Source organism: Canis aureus, chromosome 10, assembly GCF_053574225.1.
Source record: "Canis aureus isolate CA01 chromosome 10, VMU_Caureus_v.1.0, whole genome shotgun sequence".
In the NCBI taxonomy this organism is placed as follows: domain Eukaryota; kingdom Metazoa; phylum Chordata; class Mammalia; order Carnivora; family Canidae; genus Canis; species Canis aureus.
The window spans coordinates 67437717-67465511 of NC_135620.1; the positions used below are offsets into that span (position 1 = coordinate 67437717).

Sequence of the window (27795 nt, forward strand, 5' to 3'; positions counted from 1 at the left end):
GAAAGCATTGCAAGCAGCAGAACAGCTTGAGCAATTCATGGAGAGAAGAGAGCTGCACCTCGGGAACTTACGACAGGTTTCTAATAGAGGCTTGGACTGTAAGAGGTGAGGCGAAGGAGATGGGCAGCATCGGGCGAGGCCTCCTTGGTCGAATTAGAAAAGTCTGAGTAGGTTTATGTGGTGAGGAGCCACGGGAAGCTCTTGAGCAGGAGGGTTCATCTGAGAAGAGGTTAGAGGATAGCAAGCCCTAGGCGAGGACAGACAGGATGCTATCGCCATCGTGCCGAGAAGGTGAATGTCTGGAAAGGAGCCTGGGATCGCCTTAGATGAGTCGGCATCAATGGAGGGGAAGAAATCCAGGAATACGGAGTTGGTACCATGTGTAGGAATGGGGAGCGGGCTGGAAGTAGGCGGTGGGGTGAGACATGGGGAGGAGCCCAATTAGATAGACCCAGGTTCTGGCAGAAGGGCGGAGAGGTGGGGAACTGAATCAGATCAGGAAGCCTACACCTCAGGGAACACGGTGATGGTTGCAAAGGCATCTGGTATTGTCCTTCTGCCACTGTCTTAAAAGGGATTCTAAAGGGATTTTCTTTCCCTTGTTCCTCCAGCACTACACTTGCATTACTGGCCTAAGTGGATACTCACCAGCTGGCCGTGTCCATCACTACAGCCAAGTCGGAGAATTCCTGATTATACTTAGAGCCTGTGGAGCTGCTGACACAAACAGTCATTAGCAGACAACCCTTTTGTATCAAAGTATGCTTTAAAATGTAAACTGTGGGCGCATTTTCCTTGCATTGTCCAGAAGGAACTTTCTCCTGCCTGAGCCTGGATTAATCATGAGAGAGCTGGTCAACATTCCACTGGTACATATCCTTACTTTGGTTGCCTTCAGTGGGACTGAGAAACTTCCAAAAGGTTTGTTTCAGGAATCTTGTCTTCATGTTGCCTTGTCACAGTTCTAAGTGCATGTGTGTGTGTGCGTGTGTGTGCTCTGATCACGACTGCTTTGTGTTCTGGGGGCCTGAGTTCTACTTGGTGAAGTAGGGGTGCAATGTACGGAGAGGGAGAAAACTGTATAAATAAGCATCTGATTGATGGTCTCATTTCTACCGGTATCCCTCCCCCGCTTAAGTTCCGCAATACAAAGTTGAGCTGCACAGTGTGCATGAGGAGCTCTGGCTTGGAGGGAAACGTCAGCAGGTAGACTGCAAGTTATCAAGGTCCGTGCTGTTTATGTGTGTGTCAAACTTCAGGGTGGTCTAAACGGATGATGAAAACCTTTTCACGTTGGGGTTGCCGGGAATATAATCAACCCTACTCCCAGATGTCCACAGTGTTTGCTTCTGAACCAAAATCATTTCTATTTTCAGTTTCAGTTTTGCAAAATTTTTAGTATTTTAGGTCCTAAAAACCAGAATTACAGAGGGACTCGCACGATTTGCCTATATAATCAAAGGCTGAAGACAATGAGCTCTCAATAACGTTGAGGTTGGAGGCATGATTGGGCTTGGCAAGAGACTGTGAAAGTTTTTTTTCAGAGCCTTTGGAATGTACCGGAAATAACACCACCTCAGGGAAAGAAAGGAACTTAAGAAACTGACAGACACCTGTTGCCGCAGCAAGAATGTCCACAGTGATATGGTTTCTGGCCAGTGTATTATGAAACTGAGGCTGGTGTATTTCAAATCAGGAAGAAAGACAGGAAAATATGTGAATTGTAAAGTGACTGAGGGCTTCTTTGAAATGTTTTTAAAGATCCAAGTAAGATGGAATGATATCAATTAAAGAGTCTTCAGATTAAATGTAGTAGAGTAAAAAAGAGTTCTGTGTTTCATGACACTTGGAATTAATTATTTTCCCTTTACGTTACCTTCCCAAAGAACCAAACATGTTTGTGTTGTGTAGATAAGTGAAGGTAGTGTCTGTATGTAGGTGGGCAATGTAGCTGGAGATATTGTGGTTCACTAGAATTTCGGGAGTCACACGGGCAAGGCTGCTAATAAGATACAGCTTTCCTCACAAACAATCTGATTTCACAGTTTTATGTTGTTTTGTTTTCCTTTTCTATCTTACATTGGGCAGAGTGATATCTTCAGATGTACTTAAACGTTTAATTGCCAATTAATACTTTAGGGTATCTCCAGATAAAGAAGAATCTAGATCTTTTCAAACAGCTAATAATAGACAGAAAGACTTAACATTGGCTTCAGATTATTTTAATACTTCCTGGTCATACAACGGATGTCCGGGAAGATGGCACCTGAATGTTCACACTTATGGATTATGAGAAGTCTTATTTGCGCTATTCTAAACTACTAAGTTACATAAAAACAACATGGTTAAATGCTAAAATTTACTAAAATTCAATTTACTAAATTGCATAAAGAGCAAAACAATTGATTTTGATGGTTAACATCAGGATTCGGTGCATTAGAAAAAAACCCCAAAACCCACCCCTCTATATAAACAACTTCTAATTTATATTCTAGAAAGAAATGATTTATAGTTCCCAAACTTTATAGGTAAGGCCCTTAATTCAAATGCACACTATCTCTCTTTTGAAAAATTCAAAATATGGTGACATAAGGATAATAAAGCCAAACATCTTGGCTTTTAAATAAAATGATCAGATTGTCAATCCAACTTTGTTTGTTTACTGCTATAATTTCTTATAAAATGAAAATTTTAAAAGAATATTTTTGCCCAGTCCACTCTATTTATGGTAAAATATAAGCTAGTATGAACTTAACACCAACCTTAGCCAAGAACGCCAGGCCTAGTAGAATAAACATCCATTAAACTACACACACCAGCTCTGAGAATAGACATTTTCATAAAAACACAGTCCCTTAGAGTTCATGGAATATATCAGCACAAAACCCCCCAAAATATGCTATTATTTTAATACTACTAAAAGTAATAAAGATGTTCTACACAAACTATCTCATAGTTATTTTCTCTGTTCTTGACAGAGAATAAAAAGAATTTTTTAGATGAATACCTTTGTCCTAAGTCCTTTATCATGAACGGATCAAGGAATCTCCACAATACTGTGTTATGAAATAGACTGACAGATTTTAAATAGTGCAAGAATATTTAGTGGATTCTTTTCTAACTGTCCACATATCATTTCCTCAATAAAATTAATTGTAGCTATTAATTGTAGCATTAATAGTTTGTTGTTTTCATTTTAGTTTGAGATTCCTAATGTTCAAAGACAAGGGGAAAAGACACTCGTTCTGACTCATTATGACTAGTGATACTTTCAGCGATGAGCTCAATATCATAACCCATAAGTAGGAGAGATTTACAAACCTTCATATATGAAAGTAACCAACGTTTCATTGAATACGCATCCAAACCACACACTTCCATAGTATTTAGTGCTTTATCAAGGAGTATGAAGTCTGCAGTGGGAGTTAAAATCTGTAGCAGTATAGGAGTTCAGGTAAGCAGCACTAAGTTTGTTTAATACGTACAAAGAACTCCTGTCCAAACTCCACTTTCTAAATTATTCCATTTACCCCCATCCCTAGAAGTTTCTGAGTCTAAGTGATTTCTCTTCAGATATATTTGAGTAACTTCCTCTTCTAAATCGTACGTATACAAAGATAGGATTCACAGATTCAACATATGACTAAGTCAGAGCAGGCACAGCTGTCATTGAAATCCGGGACACCGAGTCCTGGATGAATATTGACGTGCATTGAAAGAGCAACTCATTGCGTGTTTGGGGAAACACAGTTGCTTTAAATATTATTGACCTTAAAGAACAGAAAAAAGGAGCAGAAGTGTCAAGATTTCTGTCACATTTCCAGAGCAGGAGGCAACGTCTCAGTGAAATAGGACTTAAGGTGTGGGGGAAAGGGACAAGAGAGGGGTGAGGACCGGCCCCAAAGGATGTGGCCCTATTCAGGAAAGTCAGCAAAGGAGCAGACCAGAGAATGCAGAAGAACAACATGGGTTGTGCTGAGGACCCAGCTGGGGTTTGGGAGTGAGACTTTGTCGTGGCCTTGATTTACACCACCATTTCACTGCATCTAACAATACCATTAGCACATAGGGGCAGCAAGGACAGCTGGCTGGATTAGTTCAAGGTTGGTGCTTCCCAGGGTCAGTGCAGCTAAAGGACTAGAGGGTATGGGAGCTGAGATTATATGGCAGCATGCCGGGCAGTCAAGGCTGAATAGCGAAGGCAGTGAAGTGAGGACATTTAAAGCCTGGAAGAGAATGTTAAGATCGAGTTCCTTTTCCTAGTCTCTAATGTCTTTCCGTGTGTCTTTAGGGACAGCACATGGTCTCCGTTAGCCTCTGTTTCCTTGTAAAACGAAGAAGTGCACACTCGTGCTCAACGTATAATGCTATGTACTGTGCTAAGGACTGTCAATGATTGGGGAAATACATGTTCACTCTTGGGTAACATGCCCATTTTAGATGGGTCTCTATGAGACCATGTCTTAACCCAAATGAATTCCCTCAGGAGAGGCAATTTCAGAGATTCTAACAGGCTACCAGCCTATGCCCCACACCAGTCTCGAAGGCAAAGACCAAAAGTGTGTTCTGTAACAAAGAATGAATGATACAGCATTAATAAGTGATTGAGATTATCGATGAAGTTTACAAACTCCAAAGGCATCATAATCAAAGAACTTACATTTTATTATATCAACAGGAGAGTGAATGTGTCAGTTTCTAAGCTAAGCCAAATGATGAGCAATACTGAATATCCTCTTTCTTTGGGGAATCTGAAAAAATTTCTAGCACCAGAGTGTTTTTTCATACTGAAAAAACAATACTGTATTTATGATATTAGGAAAAAAACATGAATACATCCCAAGTCTGAGCTCTAATTTTATTAAAACAGAAAGAAGCAAATACACTTGGCTTCTTGGTTTTTTCAGTCATTTGGTCGTGTTAATCAACAACTATTCAATCAGAAGCTAGCACGTCAATGGCCATGCGGTAGAGCCCATAAAAGGGTAATGTCATGTCCTTCAAGTTAAGCTACTCTTTGGGTACAGGAAGTGTTGCGCTCATTTTCATGTATTTGTTATTCATGTGGTCCTTGGATTGAGGGAAGAAATAGTGCCCTAGTTTAAACAAACTCCAGCTGAGATGAAAGCTGGATAAGAGAATGAAAGTAAACATGAGACAATCTGCTGAGTCAACAGATATCATTAAATACAACAATGTGATTTTGTCACGATTTGAAAGTGGATTTGTTTGGATAATTTTCAAAATTTGAAAGATAGGCAAAGTGAACTTAACCAACTATATCCTGCCTATATAAGTTAATATTAATGTAAACCTTATTCTTCCCCTCTGTCTGTAACTAGTATTATGTTGAAGACATGGAATAGCTTAGAGTTAAAAGAGAAACTTTAAACCAAACTTCACTTTGACATTCAGTTCTAACACTTCATACTTTCATTATGTTTAGACAAGTTATTTAACCATTCTTAGCCTCCATTCCTTATCTGCGAGTGAGAATATAGTATCTGCCTTTATGTTTGTTGTGGTAAATGAGATAATGAATAAAAAGTATAATGCATGGCCCATGGCAGGTTCTTAATTTTGGATGCTAAAATTATTTTTTTTAATATTTTATTTATTTATTCATGAGAAACACAGAGAGAGAAAGGCAGATACACAGGCAGAGGGAAAAGCAGGTTCCCCACAGGAAGCCTGATGTGGGACTCGATCCCAAGACTCCGGGATCATGCCCTGACCCGTAGGTATATGCTCAACCACTAAGCCACCCAGGCCTCCCTAAAATTATTTTTAAAAAGAGTCAAACATGACACAAGACTGCCGTGCCACTGTACATGATGGGAAGGTGTTAATCTAATAAATTTCTTCATAACACCTCATGTATGTCTCCGTAAGCATCAGGACATTGTAACATTACTTCCTTCATCCTAACTGGTCTCTCAACAGTTTGTAAAAATATTAATAGTATGTCTGTTACCTCTGTCACTTTGAAAGTATCAAGTGAGAAGCTGATGAATCAAGTTTATTTTCTTGTAATAGATGGCCATGAAGAATGATTTTGAAAATACAAAATATAGAAAAGCTTAAAATAGAAAAAGTCATCCTGACTTCCAAGACTTTTAACATGTTGGTATATTTTTTTCCATTTTTTCCTAGGTATCATAAAAAACTGTTTATAAAATTCTGCTACCTGCCATTTCTACTCAACATGAATGCATGAGCATATTCTATATTATCTATACTCTTTAACATACCACTTACAGTGACTGTGTAAATAATGTCCTGTTTAGATAAGAGTTGCTGATACATGTTTAATATCCACCTCTCTGATACAAAAAAAAAGGCCCTCATTTGTTGTATTTGTTGTATTTGTTGATTTCTGTACTGTAAATACTCCAACCACACCCAATTTCAAGCTAACGATGAATACTGAATTGAGAAGAGATGGGCAGTAGCATGCCTTTATATACTATTTCTACTGCACAGATACATTGACTGTAAATTACTCCAAGAGTGTAGATAACAGTAAAATATAGTAAAATAATTAGGAAGTAATAAATTTTGAGGATTAATACTCTTTGACATGATTTATTTAATTATTATTATTTTATTTTAATTTGTTAACTTGGGTCTTGTTAACACACAATGTTAGTGTTAGGTTCTGGTGTACAACACAGTGATTCAACTTTTCTATACGTTATGCTACAAGTGGAGCCACCAACTGTCACCTAAATTTATATAATTTAATTTTTACTAGTGGCTCTATTTAACAACTGTCTCACAAAATTCTTGAAAAATTAACACTTGGCTCTATCTAGCAAGCCAATACTAGCCAGCACTAGCAGAGCACAGTCAGAAAGCAGAACCGTATGCTGGAACTTCGTTCCACTGCAGCACAATTAGTACAATTTAGTACAATTAATCTGTTTTGCACAGTGAAAGTCATCTATGTGCCTTTCCACCTTGAGATTATTTCCTTGGGATAGATTCCCAGAAGTAAATATTAATAATAAGTTTGCAAGTCATCCAGAAACCAGCAGAACAACTGAGCTGTTCAGGCTCCCTTTTCTAAATTACCAAGTCAAATAACACACAGTGTTCCATATGGGCAAAGGTCAATTTTAAATGCTTCGCCTATATTCGTTTAATGAGTCCTCCTGACAAGCCTCTGTCGTGGTTTTATTATCATCTCCATCTACAGCTGACAATGCCGAGACACTAGCTGGGTGAGTTGGTGGATTGGGAAGTGATGGAACAAAGATTTAAACTCAAGCCCTGTGCTAGCACCTTCCACTGTCCGGCTGCTTAATGGTCCTTCCTTTCAAACAATGGAAGCATTCAGTATTATTAATTCAGCTTTGGGCCCATCATCATCCGCATCCCACAAGCTTAATACAATATCACTGTTTTTATTTCTTAACATCTCTATTCCTATAGAACTCGTAGCTTATTTTATCCATGGGAGCCTTAACACCTATGTAGAAAAGCTGTTATTTCACCTACAAATTCTGCTTTTTTATTTCAGCTATTCTCTTTCAACCTTTTAAAAAGTATATGCCTTTCATAAAGGCCTCAGAAACACAGTTCATTTAAACATCACATCAGTCAATGTGCCCATGTTAGGGATAGAAGAAGGTGTAAGACATGGTCCCTGGCTCCAAGTTCAAGGTTTTTTATAATTGAGTAATGGGAAAAAGACATAAACCAATCATCCTAACAGCGTCTGTGTGACAAGTGCTGTAAGAATGACATTTACAGCATGAGCTAAGGTTAAGGAAAAGGGCATTTGGCTCTGTCTAGCAAGTCTGGAAAATTGAGAGGAGATGCTGCTTTAACTGGATCTTAAGAAAAGAACAACATTAAAGAGGAAGATGTGGGCTAAGTGGGATGCTCCCAAAGGTACCATGTTCCCTTATTCTCAGCCCACAAATGTGTCTCTAAGTTTACTGAAAAAATAAGGTTCATTTAGACAGCGGATGCATGTTTCATGGCCAATGTGCCAGTTTGTTCCAGGTGTTTCATGAGGCTATCACCCTCTACCCTGCATCTAAAATATGGTTCACACTACTTACTTGGCCGTCCTGTGTGCCTTGCATTTTAACAAAAGCAAACATATAAATTTATTATCCAAGTCAGGTACTTGCAGAGTACAGAAAGCACTAGTAATAATTATGTCAGGATAGCAGGCACAACTATTATAGCTGATCATTTTATGTATCTACCCATCCTCATTATCTAGATTGTAGCAGAGATGGGTTTTACACATCTTGTTCCTTCTAGTCAACCTGGTGCTTGCTACATGGAAAACAGTAAATAGATCTCTGATAAATAATAACAATATAGTAATGATGATAATTATTATATTTTTAAAGATTTTATTTATTTATTCATGAGAGACACAGAGAGAGAGAGAGAGAGAGAGAGAGAGAGGCAGAGGGAGGAATAGGCTCCATGCAGGGAGCCTGACGTGGGACTCGATCCCAGGTCTCCAGGATCACACCCTGGGTTGAAGGCGGTGCTAAACCGCTGAGCCACCCGGGCTGCCTGATAATTATTTTAAATAAGATTATGCAACGCGGTAGATTTCTGGACTCACCCAAATACAAGTGTGGGCACTGGCCCACACCATCCAGCCCGTGAGATGCCCAGGACCCCACCTTGTTTGCTTCGGTGTATTCATAGGTTTCCTTAAGCATTAAAGAAGGGTGTATCCTACTACCAATAACTTCTCATCCTTCTTAAATTCTTTATCCTTCAAACTTTTATAATCCAAGTGACCCTCATTTCATGGGGGGGGGGGGGAGGAGGAAAAAAGTCACCGTGTCACAGCTTGTCCTCTTGTTGTCTTTCTTTTTGTAGAATAAACAAATACACACGCATGCGCACATAGAGGTACATACACACACAAACAAAACAATAACAAAACACAAAAACAAAAAACAAAACCAGCTTTGGGATATAACTCCCATACCACGCACTTCACCCATTTAAAGTATACAATTCACAGAGCTGTGCATTTATCATCAAAATCAAGCTTAGGAAATGTTCATTACACCTAAAAGAAATCCTGTGTCCTTTAGCCATTGATCACCCCCGATCCCTCCACCCTCTGTCCCAGTCCTAGGCAGTAACTAATGCATTTTCTGACTACAGATTGGCCCATGTGGGCATTTCACATAAATGGGATCATACAATATATTGTGCTTGTGATTGGCTTCTTTCACTTAGCTTATTATTTCCAAGGTCTATCCATGTTGTGGTATGTATTGGTACTTCATTCCTTTTTATTGTCAAATAATATTCCATTGTGTAGATATATCAATTTTGTTGACCCTTTAATCTTTTTTTGACACTTGGGTTGCTTCGACCATTTAGCTATTATGAATAACACTGCTATGAACGCAGTTGTGTAAGTATCTGAGGCCCTCCTATAATAGTTTGGGGTACATACCCAGCAGTAGAACTGTTGGATCATATGGTAATCCTAGGCTTAATTTTTTTGAGGTACTACCATACTGTTTTCAACGGCGGCTGCACCATTTCACATTCCCACTAGCAATGCACAAGGGTTCTAATTTTTCCACATCCTCGCCAAGATTTGTTGTGAATGTGGAGTGGATCTAATTGTGGTTTTGGTTTGCATTTCCTTAATGGCTAATGATATTGAGCATCTTTTCACATGCTTGTGTCTCCAACACAAATGAAATTCATATAAAATTTTTGAAGAAATGTCTGCTTGGATCCTTGCCCATTTGTTATTTGGGTTTTTTTTTTCTTTTTTATGTATTGAGTCTTTTTCTCATCTACTCACATGCAGATCTGATTCCTTTGTAAATCTGGGTAAGCTTAAACTGTAAAGTCTTTCGTTTGCAGGAGCCCCCTTTTCAAAGCACTCAGTGGGCTCTAGCACTGTGTCCATATGGACGTATATTATTATGAAATTTGGAAAAAATTGTTTTTAAACAATTGTTAAGACCTCTTTCCTTTCTGATTCCCTGAAGTCACACTTCCCTTCACATTGATTTGTGTTGGGTGGCCACAGAGGATTAGTGAACAGTATTCTAGAAGGTTCTCATCTGATTTCTCTTTTTCTTGTAGCTCCTGTCATCACTACTCCTCTAGAAACAGTGGATGCCTTAGTTGAAGAAGTGGCTACGTTCATGTGTGCAGTGGAATCCTATCCCCAGCCTGAAATTTCCTGGACCAGAAATAAAATTCTCATTAAGTAAGTGTTCTGCCTTTTTTCTGGTAAGAATGCCCACTGCTGCCTTGCAATTTAACTGTGTCACAAATGTAATCACAGCTCTTTGGAGTATAAAAGCTCAGCTTCTAGAATATGAAAAATGCCAAATCCCTCATTTTATAAATGTAAGATCTGAATATCAGTGAGGTTAAGAGAATTTCCCAAGGCAAAACAGAGATTTAATTGACTTGGAGACATCAGGGTTATTTCATGGACCCTGGGTTAGGACCCAGAGGAAATTTCAAGTAATTAGGAAACATCATGACATCCTAGGTCTGGGGGCATACGGCACATGTCTCAGGACATGCTGGGGAATTAATAGGGACCAGATTTATCTCCTCTATTTCTACTATCCCAATAAAGTCTGTTGTCTAGAAACCTGACCTCTAGGTCACCATAATTTTGTCTTTTGAGCGTCAGAAGGGCCTCCTGATGTATAATGAGGCAGCCTCTCAAACAGATAAAATTCCCATTTGACATGAAAAGGTCATGCTATCTTTTCCTCATTTACAGTAGTTATCTGATCAAAAATACTCTTTAAAACATCTGTAATGAAGGCAACCACTGGCTTCCCAGCAGGCAATATAGCTTGCATTAGGGCTGGAGTCCTTAAACTGGGATCCAAAGACAGAGGTCTGTGAACTTGCATGCAGAAAAATTATGCCATTATTTGCACCAAACGTTAATGAAATTTAGTGTTTCCTTCTATTATACATGTTGTAATGTGGGAAATCACCCTGTGCCATGGTCACCTTCAGGTTGTCTACCAGGCAAGTTATTCCAAAACTAGAATAGGAAGGCTCAAAATAAGGTGCTTGAAATAGTTTATCAAATCCATTTAAAATATATAGATAGAAATAAGGGGAGAGAAACGGGATAAGTTAATGTACTTAGGAACCTTGGTTCACCTCATGTTTATATGTCCAGTCTCTCTTGTGCCTCAGACATCCCCGCTGCAGTGTTCTTACAAGGACCCGCGTGGTGGCTGAGCCCACAGACAGAAGGTACCTGAAGCTAATAACATATACTTTCTCTATTGGACAGATGCAAGCACACCTGGCCATGACTCTAGCTTGCCAAATAGCCAGTTGAACAGCCATGGATTTTAAGGGTTTTTCTTGGGTAGAGTGATGGGGTCATCCATAAAGGGACAATTTTTTTTTTTTGAGAGAGAGAGAGAAAGCGAGCAAGCAGGGAGGGGAAGAGGGAGAGAGAGAGAATCTCAAGCAGGTCCCATGCCCAGATGCAGAGCCTGACGTGGGGCTCACTCCCACAACCCCAAGATCATGACCTGAGCTGAAATCAAGAATCAGATGCCCAACTGACTGAGCCACCCAGGCACCCCAAGGGACATTTTATGTCACCAATGGGTGGTTGATTTAGGGACGACAGAGCTGTCAGTCTAGAGGCGGCATGATTATAGACTTGCCTTTCCATCCCTTTCCACTTGAAGCGATACTATTCTCTGTTCCAACATATTTTTGATTTATTACATCAATCTTTGGCAGGCTGCTATTTTATTTACTGCCTATATTCAACACACCTTATCAGCTCTTCCTGTGTTTCACAACTCACTCTCCAGTCTCCATTCAACACGAGTCATTGTGCCAATATCTCCTAAGCTATTGGCTTTATAATTTATATGCTTGATATTCATGAGTTTTCTCTTTTATATGTCTTTGTCTTCTATAACAAGATAAATAAAATAATCTCTTTAAATAATACAGAAAAACTTCATTGTAAATATGGACCATGAATAACAGTGGTCATTAAAGAACCTGTGAAGTTATCACAGAAGTTAGATAGCTCTGTATTACATTACAGTTGTTGCATATATCTTGACATATTTATACTCTTCCCTACTTTGAAATTATAATAGTTGTTAGATACTCAACATTCAGTATTCAAAGGTCAATGTTCAAAGACTACTCTCCCCATCACAGCCCTCCAACTAGTCTGGGAAGGAAGTTTGATGCCTGTATTGTAAATTGCTTTGAAAAATATGGCCCTATGTCCTCTCATGGTTTATCTCTCAATATTATAAGGAGATGAAGAAATGAACAGTGAGAGAGTTTTTAATTACACAAAGAAAAATCATTATAAGTCTACCTCAGAAAACCATAAATATAAGCTCAGCTAACTTGGCTTGTAACACTATGAATAAAATCACTTAATACATTTGAATCTTCCCTTTGTTATAAGGTAAAAATATTACAAATAAATAAGCAAGTGGAGCTATAGGTTTGATTAGTTAGTTGTTAGTCAAAGGATCTGTGAAATAGGAAAAAATGACATTTAGACAACATATTTGAGTGCTCTCTGAGGAATAATGAATAACTGGACACAGGAGAAACCTGACAAGCACTAGCTCAGCCTGGTGATAAAGGTCAATATCAACAGTGAGAAATGACATCGATAGCGTATCCTTTTTATGATGTGATGTGACACTCTGTTTTTGTGATCTTCTTCCCCAAAGCCACAAACCCACTTTTATTGTAATAAAAACATAAGGCAAATTCCAATAGAGGGACCTCCTACAAAATACTTAACAAGGACTCCTCAAAACTGTCAAGGTTATCAAACACAAGGAAAGTCCTAGAAATTATCACAGCCAAAAAGAGCCTAAGAAGATATGACAAATAAACGTAGTGTCCTGGATGAGACTATGGAACAGACAAAGACATCAGATAAAAACTAAACAAATCTGAATAAACAAAGAGTTATATAAACTAGTTAATACTATATCAATATTGGCTCATTAATTTAACAAACGTACTGCACTAATCCAAGATGTTCACAACAGGGGAGACTGGATGAGGGAGGTATAGAGAAAGTACTATCTTTTCAATTTTTCTACAAATCTAAAACTGTTCTAAAAAAAAATTCTGGTTTAAAAATTACTAATATTTGAGTGTTCCTCACAACCCATAAGCAATTTAGCAACAATGATGCAACAGCTTCTAAGTCTTGAAAATTTTCTATTTCACAGGGTGGTTGGACTCTTAGTCCACAAGTCCATCTGCAAAATATTCCAATGTTCATATTTTTCCATGAACACTTAAACCTGGTAAAACAAAACAAAATACAACAGAATTACGTGAGAGTGAGTATCGTGGCTTGCCACAGTTATTTATTGTGATTTAGTAAACTACCCAGTGACTCCATTATTCTTAGTTACATTTGACCAAAATTTTTCCTCTTCAGGATCGGTGTATGATGGTAGTCACCTGTTGAGATTAGAACATCAAGAATCCACTTCCTTTTCCATTTTTCTTTTCACATGAGTTCCTTGTTTCTACTGTAACATATTACCAAAAACTTAGTGGCCTAAAACAATACAGATTCATTATCTTACAGATTGGGGGGGTCAGAAGTCTGAAATAGGTCTCCCTGGGCTAAAATCAAGGTATTGACAGGGCTGTATTCTTTCTGGTGGCACCAAAGAAATTCTTGCCTTTCCCAACTTAGAGAGGGCTACCTGCCTTCCTTGCTCCTTCCTCCACTTTCTATCACTTTGCCCTCTGCCACCACTGTGTCATCTCCTCTCATTTTTCAGCTTCCTTCTACCATCTTTTAATGGCTGTCATGATTACATTGGACCAATCTGGATAAGCTGTGATACTCTATTTTAAGATCCTTGGTATCTGTAAAATCCCTTTTGCCACATAAGATAACATATTCACAGGTTCTGGAGATTAATACGTGGATTTTGGGGGGGGGGACATGTTTCGGCCTAATGCACATTTTGCATAAAGAATCTAAAAAAAAACAAAAACAAAAAAAAGAATCTTAATTTGGTCCTAAAACCCACTTTTATGTTGATGCTTCCCCTCAAATCTGTTTCCCTAATTCCCTTTTCAACTGATGGCATGTAATTTAATGAGATAATGTATATAAAACATCTGCTTCTACAGTTTGAAGCTGTTCTGCTTCCTTATATATTACAAAAAAAAAAAAAACAGAACTATGCTTGACACTGGTTAGGCACTCAACAAATATTTGTTTAATAAATGAATACTCAGATAATTGTTAGTTGCTTCCAAAAATATTTAATTCTCCCTGCTGGTCACACATTTACGTGTGTGTGTTCATTCCCTGGCTGTTACTTTGCAATAATTATGGGGAGAAGACTCATATATCTTGTTAATCATAGACTTTCCTGAGTAAACTTCATGTTTGGTCTAATCGACAGACATCACCTTTTGAAAGCATTTTGGAGAGACTCAGTGATGCTTTGATTATTGGAGCATAGGGAAGATTAGAATGCATTGTTAGCATTATATTGCCAACTAAGGTTACTCTAGAATTCTGAACTCATTCAACTTTCCTTTTGCTTTTGATCAGCTTCCTCCATTGACAAGTCATCTTTTTTGATCAGTTTACCACAGCTGGAAAAAAAAAAAAAAAAAAAGATCACACTGGGGTTCCTAACCTGCCATTGCTGTCTGTGACCTGCAGGCTCTTTGATACCCGGTACAGCATTCGAGAGAACGGACAGCTCCTCACCATCCTGAGTGTGGAAGACAGTGACGATGGCATCTACTGCTGCACCGCCAACAACGGCGTGGGGGGCGCCGCGGAGAGCTGCGGGGCTCTGCAAGTGAAGATGAGTGAGTGGGAGAGGGCCTCTGCTCGTGATGTTAAAAGGCTGGCTTGGTGCACCCTGGAGCAGGCAGTAAATAGGGCCTCCCGCACACCTGGAGGCTTAGCAGCCGGCTGAGTTCAAGTTCAAAACACAACCTTGCCGCAGTGAATTCTACACCTTGTATTCCTGTCCTCAACCACAGGCAAGCCCCTTAGTTCTCTAGCTTCTCCTGTTTTCTGGCCTGTCCACAGCTCCTTGTCTGCTGCCCCCTTGCCCTCTTGTCACCAGGGAATTTTCCTCTAAAATCTTCTCCCTGTACCTTTAAAACAGTTCCCTTACGACCAGGTGTGCTTTTTATCTCCAACCTCTTTGCAGACACTTCTGCTCTTTTGCCTTATTTGAAACTTGATGTTCTTGGATGACTTTTCAAACTTGAGTGGTTTATCTTCTTTATTGGAGGCTGCTTATTTTCCCCCCACTTTTCCTGTCTACAAGGCTAGCAAGGACTCCTCACCCCCCTTTCGGTCATTATTGCTGTGCAAAGCCTTTCCTCTCATGAGGGCATGTGCCATTCTACCATTCTCTTTCTATTCAAGTCACCTCCCCATTTTTAAGTCCCTCCCCCCTCATGCACACACACATATACAATATCTGCCAAAGACTTTGATTCCAGACTCATTATCTTTCTATCCAACCTAAGTCCAGGCACCATCCTAATGGATTATAACAACCATGAAATAGCCTCTACGCATTTCAACCTTTCAACTCCTGACCTCCACAAGTTCAGTGATATTTGCCTTTTTATCAGCCAACCCCATCAACGACCTTGTCACCCCTAGGAAATGGTCTGTGTTTAAAATCTTAAGCTCCGGGATCCCTGGGTGGTGCAGCAGTTTAGCACCTGCCTTTGGCCCAGGGCGCGATCCTGGAGACCCGGGATCGAATCCCACATCGGGCTCCCGGTGCGTGGAGCCTGCTTCTCCCTCTGCCTGTGTCTCTGCCTCTCTCTCTCTCTCTCTCTGTGACTATCATAAATAAATAAAAATTAAAAAAAAAATAAAATAAAATCTTAAGCTCCAGGATGTCATACTCTGAACATGGGCACTTCTATTTCTAGCTCTGTCCCATGAAGAAAACACTTTCCCACACTCATGATGTGCCTCCAGAGAGAAGGCTCTTAACTCCATCTGTCTCTTTCTCAGCTAAGAACAGAGTCCAGCTCTCTTGCTCCCCTACTCCCACCACACGGCCATCACCAGCATGCTCACGTTCTCCTGCCCTGACTCCCCTGCTCTCCCTTCCACTGACCCCCCAAGTCAAGACTTACTCAGTTCTTGGTCCACTTGGTTTTCTCTCCTACCTGGTGTTCTATCATCAAGCACTCTTACCAGTACCCTGAAATCTCATGACCTCCTGTGCTTAGAAGCACTATCTGCTTCCAAACTGTCCACCTGGTAATAATGCAATCTTTATTTTCTTCTGACACCAGGCTGCTGATGGCAAAAATCACATCAAAATCCATGTGGGTGCCATACCAATCAGCAGGGGCCAGTTCTACCTGGGAATTTTATTGCAAGCTTTGTGGTTATTCCTGATTGTCCTCACTGTTTATCTTTTATCTTTCTACTTTGTTGTCATTGTTTTACTGAAGGGAGTCATTTGCTGCTTCTTTTCAAAGCGTGAGCATGTGATCACATAAAATCTGAGGATGTATCTTCTGAATCATTGCATCGCTGGAAGTCTTTACTTTGCCTTTACTCCTAGATAACAATTTGTCTAGGTACAGATGAGAGTTTAAAAAGGCTCTTCCCTTAGCTTGTATTAAATAACTATTCATCTCACATGGCATTCCATGATTCAGCTGAGAAATCTTTTTCTTATTCCTGTAGGTAAGCCTAGTGTTTTTCTTAAAAATTATAGTACTTTCTCTTCATTTCTGGAATTCATAAATTTCTCAAACTCCCAAGAATATGTTAGGTGGGTTTTCTTTTATTATTCCTACTTAGTTTTAGGTGGGCCTTTTGAATTTAAAACCAACCTTTTTTTTTTTTTAATGAGATATACTCTTTTCTATTTCTCTTCTCTTCATTTTATCTCGTTCTTAAACTTTTAACAAATATTAGATCTCTTTCTTTTTCCATTTTTCATGACCTCAATATTTTCTCCTCATATTTTCTAGCTATCTATCCTGATATTCTTCCTTCTTGGAGATTTTTAAAATTTTTCCTTCCCTATCGCGAACTCACTCTTCAATATGACCATTCTATTTTTCTGCCCTTATACTGAGTACTTTGATCTTAAAAACCCATATTTTTAATTCCTGGGAATTACTTCTCTGCTCCTTTTTTTCCCCAGAGCAAACTCTGTGTGTTATATGATGCAGTATTTGCTCAAGTCCCTGTAAGGATATCACTATTGCATTTTTAAAATATAGTCTTCCTTTCCTTGCTTTATTTCTGTTTTCTCCATGATTAAGTTTTGGATTTCTTTTGTTTTGTCTTTTTTCATGTTCGTGTTTTTTTTTTCTCAATCATCTACTAATCTTTTATTTTTGATCACACTTATAAATGAAGTTGTAGATTCATTAGAATAGGAATGTTGAGGGGCTAATGGGGCATTGTGGGGAAGTTGATCTGGAGGTTTTGTGAGAAGGGGGTAGGGACATACCGACAAGAAAGCTTTCTTTTAGCATGTGGGGCAGTGAGGAAATCAAGTAAGGAAACTGGGATGCGCTCCTTGGCTAAATAATAAAGGCTTGATTCTGAAGGCAGAGCACATTTAAGTATTTCACTATTTTGTGGTTCTATCTTTCCTTTGAACATTTCTCATATTCTCTGTGGTACTAAATTTTCTTTATTATGGATTTATCCTAAATATTCTTCTCTTCTTTTCTCCACCTTCTCCTTAGGAAAGCTCACACAGTCATGTGGGTATATACTGGTATGGCCATCCCAGTTGCTAACATTTTAGAATGCTCCCACACCGCTTGGTAGAGACCTTCTTCCTGAGATCCCTAAGACCCTGGCCTCCATCACTACTCCAGTTACCCTAGGATCTCTCCCAGGAGCTCCCTCCTCCAAGTTCCTTTTGGTCCATCAACTAAGGGTTTCATGCTGGCATAGCACGATGCTTCTAGCATCCTGCTATAACATGATAAACAGCTCACATTAGCCAATGCTTGTGGCTCCACCTGAAGAGTGTTCCATTACAGTGGGGAATCCATGACTCAACATCAATGCTTAACTCATTCCCAGCTCACTTTATATTCAAGTTCCCATAAGAATTCTCTTCCCTCTCATCCAAAAGATGACCAAGGCTTCTATTTCACTGAAAAAGATGGGAGTTATTTGCTTTGAACAAAGGTTATCTTGGCAGAGGGATGAGTTCAAGGAACCCAAGGGAAGGAATAGGTAATGCTCTTTGACTAGGTCATAGGAATATCAATTCTTAAGCTAAGCTTTTGCCAGCAGTCATATGATAACCCAACCCACAATTGAGGTGCCTGGCCATCATCTAAATGTAGGTGTTCACTGATGTTGATTAGGAAAGTTATGAGCTTTAAGAAGGCAGGCCAAGTAACTAAGTTGATATTTTCCTATAACATGTTTAAAGCCTGTCATGGGGCAGCCTGGGTGGCTCAGTGGTTTAGCGTCACTTTTGGCCCAGGGCATGATCCTGGAGACCTGGGATCAAGTCCCGCATCCGGCTCCCTGCATGGAGCCTGCTTCTCCCTCTGCCTGTGTCTCTGCCTCTCCCTCTCTTTGTGTCTCTCATGAATAAATAAATAAAATCTTTTTAAAAAGCCTGTCTTGTAATTTTGCCATAATCCAAGATCATACCAACTCTAAATGGCAATAAATGCCTAGATTAAACATCAAAAGACCATGCAGTCTTTGCAAATACCATTTCCAACCACCACTAACTCCTAGAAACACAATTAAAACAGGAGGGAAAAGTGCTTATGAAATAAGCTTTTTTTTTTTCATGCTTTTCTCCATCAAAGTAACACACTGATTATATAGCATATGACCTGAGGGAAATAAAATGTATCCATTTCTCAGTAGTCTCTCCTGAAAAGACAGTCCTCTGTTTTATATCTGTAACATGAGATCACTAAGGAAATGAATGTAGTTTTCATTATTATGAATGTTTCTAGTAAAATAATAGGCATCCTGAACTTGTCAATTCTTCTACACATTAGATTTAATAACTTGTTCTGAAAGTTTACTATCAGAGAATAAACAGTAGGTGGCATAAATTATTTCTTCTGATAGAATTAATTTAAGAGAGTTTCACAGAACAGTAAATTTAAAAGTTTGCCTCACAGAGTACAGTTACTCTAAATTGTATGACCAAATTTCTCCAATTACTAATATAATAATGTCGAGTTTGGGGGATCCCTGGGTGGCTCAGTGGTTCAGCACCTGCCTTCAGCCCAGGGCATGATCCTGGAGTCCCAGGATCGAGTCCCACGTCAGGCTCCCAACATGGAGCCTGCTTCTCCCTCTGCCTGTGTCTCTGCCTCTCTCTCTGTGTCTATCATGAATAAATTTTAAAAAAATCTTAAAAAAATAATGTCGAGTTTACTTTCTACAAATATACCTAATTCTTAATCACTAAAATTAAGAGTCAAAGTTAGATGAAACTAAAGGGAGAGGGAAAGCAAAATTCAGAATTATATTAAAAGTAGATAAAAAAACTAATAAAAAATAAAAATAGATTAGAAATGTCCCTTCAAATGTTTTCGTGTTTGTTGGTATGAATTGAATACTGTTGAGTTGTTAAGGTAACAGTTTATTTTAATCAACTTTTTATTAACTATCTTTTTTTTTTATTTTTTATTTATTCATGATAGTCACACAGAGAGAGACAGAGAGGCAGAGACACAGGCAGAGGGAGAAGCAGGCTCCATGCACCGGGAGCCCGATATGGGATTCGATCCCGGGTCTCCAGGATCACGCCCCGGGGCCAAAGGTAGGCGCCAAACCGCTGCGCCACCCAGGGATCCCTATTAACTATCTTTTAAAGTGAAGAATACTAGGACTTCAAACTCCTAATATGTTTCATGAATTTGTGGTTTTCAAATAAGATATGAATAAAACAGATAACCAAAACTTTGAAAAATGGTTTTTGTTTGATATCCCCTCAAAACCTGTCTTAGCATTTGGCATATCTTATAATGTAACAAACTATTCTTAGAGTGGATATTTAGACTTAATGCAGCCATATTGCCTTTTTAATTTTGAATTTTTGTTTCCCTTTAGAGCCGAAAATAACTCGTCCTCCCATAAACGTAAAAATAATAGAAGGATTAAAGGCAGTTCTCCCGTGTACTACAATGGGCAATCCTAAACCATCAGTGTCGTGGATTAAGGGGGACAGTGCTCTCAGGGTAAGTGATTATTATGAAAACATGTCTATACAACTAGTTTTCAAATACAACAAATCTTTGCAAAGTGAGTTACATGAACAAATTTCTAACATGAAAAATTTTCCCAAATATAACATTTTAACCAACCTTAAATATTCCTGTTCCCATACACACAAACCGTAGGGCATTCCAGTTGGGACTGGTTAGAGAGAGAGAAAAAAAAAAAGAGAGATGGGAACCAGTAGTTCTTTTTAGGGATGAAAAAGGAAGCAAAACAAAAGCAAAGCTAGAATGTTTCTTTGTTGATCAGTTGGTTAGTGGAATTATTTTATTTTTTTAACATTGAAACTTTGAGACACAGGAGATGAAAAAGATGAAACTAAAATCCAGGTTTTAGACCCTACAAACAGTTTCTGGGAGGAGAGTTGACAAAAGAGGTTTGCTTTTCTTTCTTTCTTTCTTTTTTTTTTTTTAACATTTTATTTATTTATTTGAGAGAGAGAAAGAGCAAGTGCAAGCAGAGAGAGGGGTGGAGGGAGAGGGAGAAACAGGCCCCCTGCTGAGCAGGGAGCCTGGCATAGGCCTCCATCCCAGGATCCTGGGATCATGACCTGAGCCAAAGGCAGGTGCTTAACCCACTAAGTCACCCAGGTGCCCAGAGAAAGGAGGTTTGGAAGAAAAGTAATGAGAACCTCTGGAGTGAAGTTACAGCACAGACATCAAGACTGGTGAAACTCTCCCTAGCAGAGTTTATCTCAGTCACAGAGCAGCCAAATTAAAAATCTATTATGTACATGCTTTTAATGCTTTTGTATCTCATACCTACATTTACTGGTAAATGATTACACTACATCATTGTTGTCACCTACTAAGTGTAAACTCAGGGAGGTTTTTCATTTTACTATGCTGAGAATATTCCACAGAGAAAATGTAGGTGTTGATACACGTCAATTAACTGAAATGAAGTATAATATCAATTAGCTTTATTTAAAATAAAACAAAAATGTTAAATTGTTTATGGTAATTATATAATTTCTGACTTTCCTTTTGTTATAAATATTGGTGGATTTCCTAAAATTAAAAATGCAGGAATTTTTGTATAATACTGAATTTAGAGTACTCAAAGGGAAAGCAATTGTGATGTTTTAACTTCCAACACCAAATTTATGTATTATTGGTAGAAATTTCTAATTTTTCAAAAGACATATATCCCCCTAAGGATACCATATAGAATGTTTTAACTCAAACAGACATGGATGTGACTTTTAGGAAATCAAATAAACGTTTGGTGTCCTCATGTGATGAAAGAAAATGAAAATAAACTCTTACAGAATCATTATTAAAATTAATTTAGGTAATCTTATACTGTCTCATTTAATATTGTGTATTATACCATCTAAATGCCAAATAAGTGTTCCAATGATATTTTTGATGATAGCAGCAATGATGATGACCTGATAAAGTAAGGCAAGTGATTTCTTGATAAAGCCATGGACATTTTAAAATTCCTGTCCCTATCCCTGGCAGGAAAATTCCCGCATCGCAGTTCTTGAATCTGGGAGTTTAAGGATTCATAATGTGCAAAAGGAAGATGCAGGACATTATCGATGCGTGGCAAAAAACAGCCTCGGGACGGCATATTCCAAATTGGTGAAGCTGGAAGTTGAGGGTAAGGAGTTGCATTCCTTCCCATTATGGTGCTATTGGAAGGGCCTCACATTCTACTGTGAAGGCTGGATATTAATTTGCAAAGGCAGAGATGTGGGTAGACCAGTTCCCTCAACTGTTCCCAGATACTAAACCATAAGGTCAAAACTCTGAAAAGAAAAACTGAAAAGAGAAAGAGGCGTTTGCTACTATAATAGCTTATATTCCATCTATTGCCCACAATCACTGGCAATTTTGACAAACCCAGACTAAATTCAGACTAAAATACTAAAACAAGAGGATATCAGTTCAGAACTTATGTCTGGTTTGCACAATTCTCTCTTGCTTATAAATTTGAAAACCCTCATTTTACCTTTTTCAGCATATGGACATGACTTTTAAAAAGAGCAAAAGAAAAAAAAAGTAACTTTTCAGATTGTATTCCACCACACAGGGTTGAAAAAAATAAAATACTCAAAATGTATAACTAAAAATGCTCCTACTTCTCTGACTTACATTGCCAAAGTATTTTTTCATTCTTTAAAATGTTCTTTTAAAGCCAACCAATTCGGCAATTAGTTGTAAAGGTCTTCACTGAGAAATCAGAATCCAGATAGGACTAGGTGTTGTACCCATTTGATTGTCAGATCCTTCTTGACCTAAAATTACATCACATTTTGCTTAAAAATAGAAACTACCAGCATGCCTGTGCTCAGTGAGCAAACTGGGTACAAAACTCTTCCCAGCTCTTCCTGTAATATGCTGTAGAATTAATCTCTGGCTCCCAGTTTTCTCATCTGAAAAGTGGGGTTTTTTATGAGTATTCAGTGAGGTAAGGTGTTGATATTATCTAGCTGAGTGGCTGGCCCTTTGTAAACACTCAATAAATGTTGACTATAAGAATCATCACCTGTTTTTCTGATTTTCTCTTTTCTGGTTGATAAAATATTTGGGCTTTCTTACACTGGCCCATATTATAGTTCAATTGAGATTTCAGGAGTTCCCCATAGCTTACTTTGATTCCATCCTACTCGCTTAAGCCCATATCTCTTCCTTCTCAGTCATACAGTGTTTTATTAGCTTCTTTTAGATTATTTTTATTTCCTAGCTAGGCCTTCCTCTCACAGTATTAATAATCTCATATCCCACATCTGCTTCTAATTGAGGTAACATCTTTATTACATCATTACATTGTTCATAAATCTCTACTAACTCCTCATGGAAAAGAATGAGGCTGATGGGAATAATGGCTGTCAGATGTAAAATATATATATATTTTCAGCATAGTTGCTATAATTTAGTATCTTCTACATTAGCAATGGCATTTAAAACTCAGTATGCAATAACCAGTTGATGTGACATATTCAGGGAAAAATAAACATAAAAACACAATCACACATTTAGACACTGACTAGCTGCCTGGATTCAGTGTTTCCTTGAGCTATACATGGAATAATACATAATGAATGTTATCCATTTGTATATAATATCATAAAGATTTTCCTCTTCAAGATTTAAATATAAGACCTATGTATTATAATATAGAATGCAGATTGATTAGGTCCCTATCCACATAGATGCTGAAATTATTTGCTTTAACACTGTCCCAGAGAAAATGAACACAAATCACAATTAGTTGGAGTCCAGTTACAGTTTTGTTTAGGCTTGTCATTTAATTCTGTGTCCCACCTATCACACCTATATCACACCTATCTATATCACACATGAATACAGTCTTCTTTCCTCTTAACACTAAACTGGTCATGCTCATTGCTTTAACAGTTAACGTAGAGAGAGGTTTTATTAAACTTGCTAGTATCAAGAGCTCATAATATTTAAAGTTACTCTAACAATAGGTAGGATGGCCATTATAGCACACATCTATTTCTACTCCATTTTAGTCCCTATTAAAGCAGCCAATATTTGTGAAAATTTGTGACACGCTTAGCATGGTGGCTGGTACATAATAAACATTTAATAAATGGCATCAAGTATAATTATTGCTATTATAGCATAAAAATTGTAGCAAATCTGTGTGGCTTGTCTTGAAGTTCTGAAAGATTGGCTTCCACTTAAAGAAATAGTTAAGGCATTTTCACAAGATATAATGCAGACATGATCTATTTAAAGGAAGGACCAAGTTAACCGACAATTCAGAACAGGTGAAAAACCAACTGAAAAGCAACTGGCACAATTCCGAATGTGTCTGTAAATATCTACTAACTGGGCAATAATGAGGGCTGAAGATAAAGCTGTGCCATAGTCACTGAGGCAGATGAGTATTTGTTATATATTGTGTCCGTCACTCTGAAAATTAGCTTGAGCAAATTAGAATGAGAACTCCATAATGTCATTCAGTGCTGGGCTACACATCCTGCACATGATCGTCATGGAACAGTTGTATAAAATCTTTAAAAACTAAAATAAAATCTTTAAAAGTGGGGAGGCGCCTAACTGTGTCAGTTAGTTAAGTGGCTGACTTCAGCTCAGGTCCTGATCTCGGGGTCCCGAGATCGAGTCCTACGTCTGGCTCCATGTTCAGCAGGGAGTCTGCTTCTCCCCTTCCTTCACCTTCTCCCGCTGCCTCTCCCCACTTCTCATGCCTGTGCTTTCTCCCCCCTCCTCTCAAATAGATAACTGAAATATTAAAAAAAGAAAAAGTAAAGTTGTTTGCCATTTCTAGCTTCTAAAAAAGGAGAGGCATACTAATTGTAGATCTGGTAGCGTGTTTTCGCTAAATCTTAGCTGCCGTAACAAACATGGAACAGTCTTCAACACAAAAGTTAAGCTCCCTCTAGAGACTGCCATCCTCAGGCTGCTGGATCTTTGGAGTGGCAACAGGAAGATATTCTGCTTTTCTGTCTTAACTTAAATGGTTCAAACAGTGACATATAAAATTACTAATGAAACCTTCTAACTCAAGCATAGCCAAACATGGATGTCCTTCCAAAAGGATGAGCAATGGCTAACATTTTTAAATGCTGTTTACATGGATCATTTTATTGAAACCTCACTAACAGTCAGTGAGGAACATCCTATCATGGCACCATAATAAGAAACTAAGGAACAGAGAGGACAACTAACTTAGGTGTCTAAGAGATTGAATAATGCTAAATACTGTGTGTTCTATTAAAGAACAGATGATCACATGTGACATTGCCAAGAGTAGTGACGGGAGGGGAAGCCAAGATTCTATAAATGACAGAGAATGGGAGCTGACAAAAAGAGACAGTGGGTGTCAGCAAATTTTTAGATAAATTTGGTAGAGAAAAGGGAAAAGTCAAGAAAGTGAGCAGTAGCTGGAGGTATATGGTATAGAGGTAAGGTTGCTTTGCAAGATTTCTCTTGTAACAAGATTAAAATGTTAAACAATAGTGAAAATGTTAAAATATGAATGAGAAGAGGCTCAGAGAAAAGGATATTTGAACATAAAAGAGAAGTAGGATGTTCAAGGGAATGTCATGCTTGAGAAAGCCAAAACAGTGTATTCAGGGGACAAGTAGAGTGATATATCCTATACAGAGGGTGACCATTTGTCCCAGTTTGCCCAGGATAGTTCTGGTTTACACCTGTTGTCCTGGAATAATTATTAATAGAGTCCTCCTTGTACCTTCGAAAGTATCCAGGCTTCCATGATAAATTATATGATCACTGTACTTAGGAAGAAGGAACTTCCTTCCTTGTAATAGGAAGGAGAAAGGGGAGGTATATTCTAGTATAAACGAGTTAATGAGCTTGGTAGATGGAATTTGAGAAAGCTCTGTTGGTTTCTATTTCCTTTGGGAAGTAGAAAGTAAGTTTATCTTCTGAAAATACTTCTGTAAAGGGAGGTAGAGGGCTGTGGAAGAGTGGAAAGGTTTTAAAATAGCTGTGGGGAATGGGAGAGATGACTCACAAGGGGAACTAGGATTGCTAGGTAACATTAAAGCTTTCATAGAGAATGGGACTGTGAATATGAATAACATCAATGTGCTTCATCGCAGAAAAAGTAGAAGTTCAGAAAAAGTAGAATGCCAAGTCCAAAGGCAAGATACATGCATTGTAGTTTGCCAGGAAGGAAAACAGGGAAGAGGATTTGAGAATAATTGCAAAAGAATGGTTGAAACAATTAATCAATATTTGTACCAAATATACAAATGTAGGATTAAACACTTATAGCTCCCACAAAATGACAGACAAGATAACATGAACATCTTCCTACTACAAACACCCAGAATTGCTGCGTTAGTCATACAACCCACAGAATAAAATTATATTTCCAGAGGCCATGAATAAATAGGAATTGAAAAAACAGCAGTAAGCTCATGAACTGGTTCTGTATTGTCCTGGAGGTAACGGCACAAGTGTCCATCCATCTCTGTAACTTAGAATACCAGTATTAAGACTCTTAAGCAGATGGGAGACAATGTCTTGAGCCCCTGTTAAGGAACGTTAGCATTGAGAACTTTCTATAAAGCTGAGAATCATAGAAGTGAAAAGATGGACCAGAAAAATTCCATCTGATGGTACAGAAAGACAATGCAGAGGCTTGTCTCTTCATGAATTCTAGGTGTGAGAAAGAAGAAAACAAGTTTTCCTAGGAATGAATCTATATTCAATGCTCAGGATGATATCTCATGTAGGTTTGATATTAAATTCACACTGCCAGTACAGTCTGGGGCTCTCAAGCTAGAGAAATTAACATAAAAGTTGACCGCCAACAATTTAACAACAAAAAAGCTTTTAAAAATACCTTACCTTACCTTACCTTACAGGATTTTCATGATAAAGTCTCAACCTCAGAGGATTCAACCTCAACACTGAGGATGAATTCACAATGCAAAATTATAACACCCATAGGAAACAAACTGCCATTAGTGAGAGTTAGCTGATATATTTATACAAAGGGATCAAAACCCAGGAAATTCAACTAACACAATATAATAGAGACTTGAAAATAAATATGTTTAAACTAATTAAAGACATAAAAGGAGAAAAAAAAGAAAAATACATTAGAAGAAGAAAGGCAGTTCTGATAAATAATCGAATAATTTTGACAAATGAAAGACATGACTATAATTAAAATTCAATGGATGAATAAGGATATGTTAGAGATACTAGAAGTCATCTCCTCAGAATTCAGTGCAGAGAGATGGGAAAGATAAAATTGAATTAAAGAAATAATTAAGGATGTGCATTACAAAAAGAAAGAATAGAGAAAATATGAGAGACTATACTCAGAAGCTTAATGACTGAGAACTTGCCAAAATTAATGAAAGACTTCAATCTTCAAGAACTAGATACACGAGTCTCAATCAGTAAAAACGAAGGGGAAGGACATAAATAGTTTTACACCCAGATTCACCATAATAAACACCACAGAGGTGATCTTAAATCATTGAAGAGAAAAGAGATTACTTATAAAGGACAACAACTAGGGTGATAGCAACAAAGAAAATCAAGACTTTCAACAATTCCTATTATTTGGTATAGTCTAGTGGAGGTGTTTTCCTTTGTTCTTTGCATAAAACAAAATAAAATAAATTTGCACCAAAAGAACACTGATAAAAGTATGTGAAAAAAATCCCATGCAGCTATTAAGAATGAGATCAATCTATATCCTTTAACTTTTACAATTACACACCATATATGTGATTTGGGTCTGTTTTCCATCAATGAGCCTCAGTTTCATCATCTCTAAGAAAGAGGTTAAAAAAAACTAGCACCTACCTCTTAGGTTGTTGCAATGATTACATGAATTAATACAGGTACAGAGCAAACACTATATAATTATTTGCTGTATTATTATTCATTTAATAAGTACCTATGAAGTACTGACTTTGTACAAGGTTCTGTTCTATCTTGCTAGAAATATTAATTCATTAGAAATATCAGTGTGTTCACAAGTGAAAAAGAATGAAAGAATTTTTTTTAAGAATTAAAGAATTATTTAAAGAATTAAGTAATTAAAGA

At 38.0% G+C, this 27795-nt stretch overlaps 1 protein-coding gene across 1 annotated transcript in view; it reads left to right on the plus strand.

The window, feature by feature from the left end:
• Window positions 1-586: 586 nt before the first annotated feature.
• The window catches only part of MUSK (muscle associated receptor tyrosine kinase), an 89641-nt gene continuing 62432 nt past the window's right edge, over window positions 587-27795 (plus strand). The window contains exons 1-5 of the mRNA XM_077910926.1: window positions 587-921; window positions 10096-10222; window positions 14699-14850; window positions 20090-20217; window positions 21724-21865. Of these exons, the coding sequence (XP_077767052.1) occupies window positions 843-921; window positions 10096-10222; window positions 14699-14850; window positions 20090-20217; window positions 21724-21865 (628 nt within the window). The 5' untranslated portion in view covers window positions 587-842. The remainder of the gene's footprint in view (window positions 922-10095; window positions 10223-14698; window positions 14851-20089; window positions 20218-21723; window positions 21866-27795) is intronic.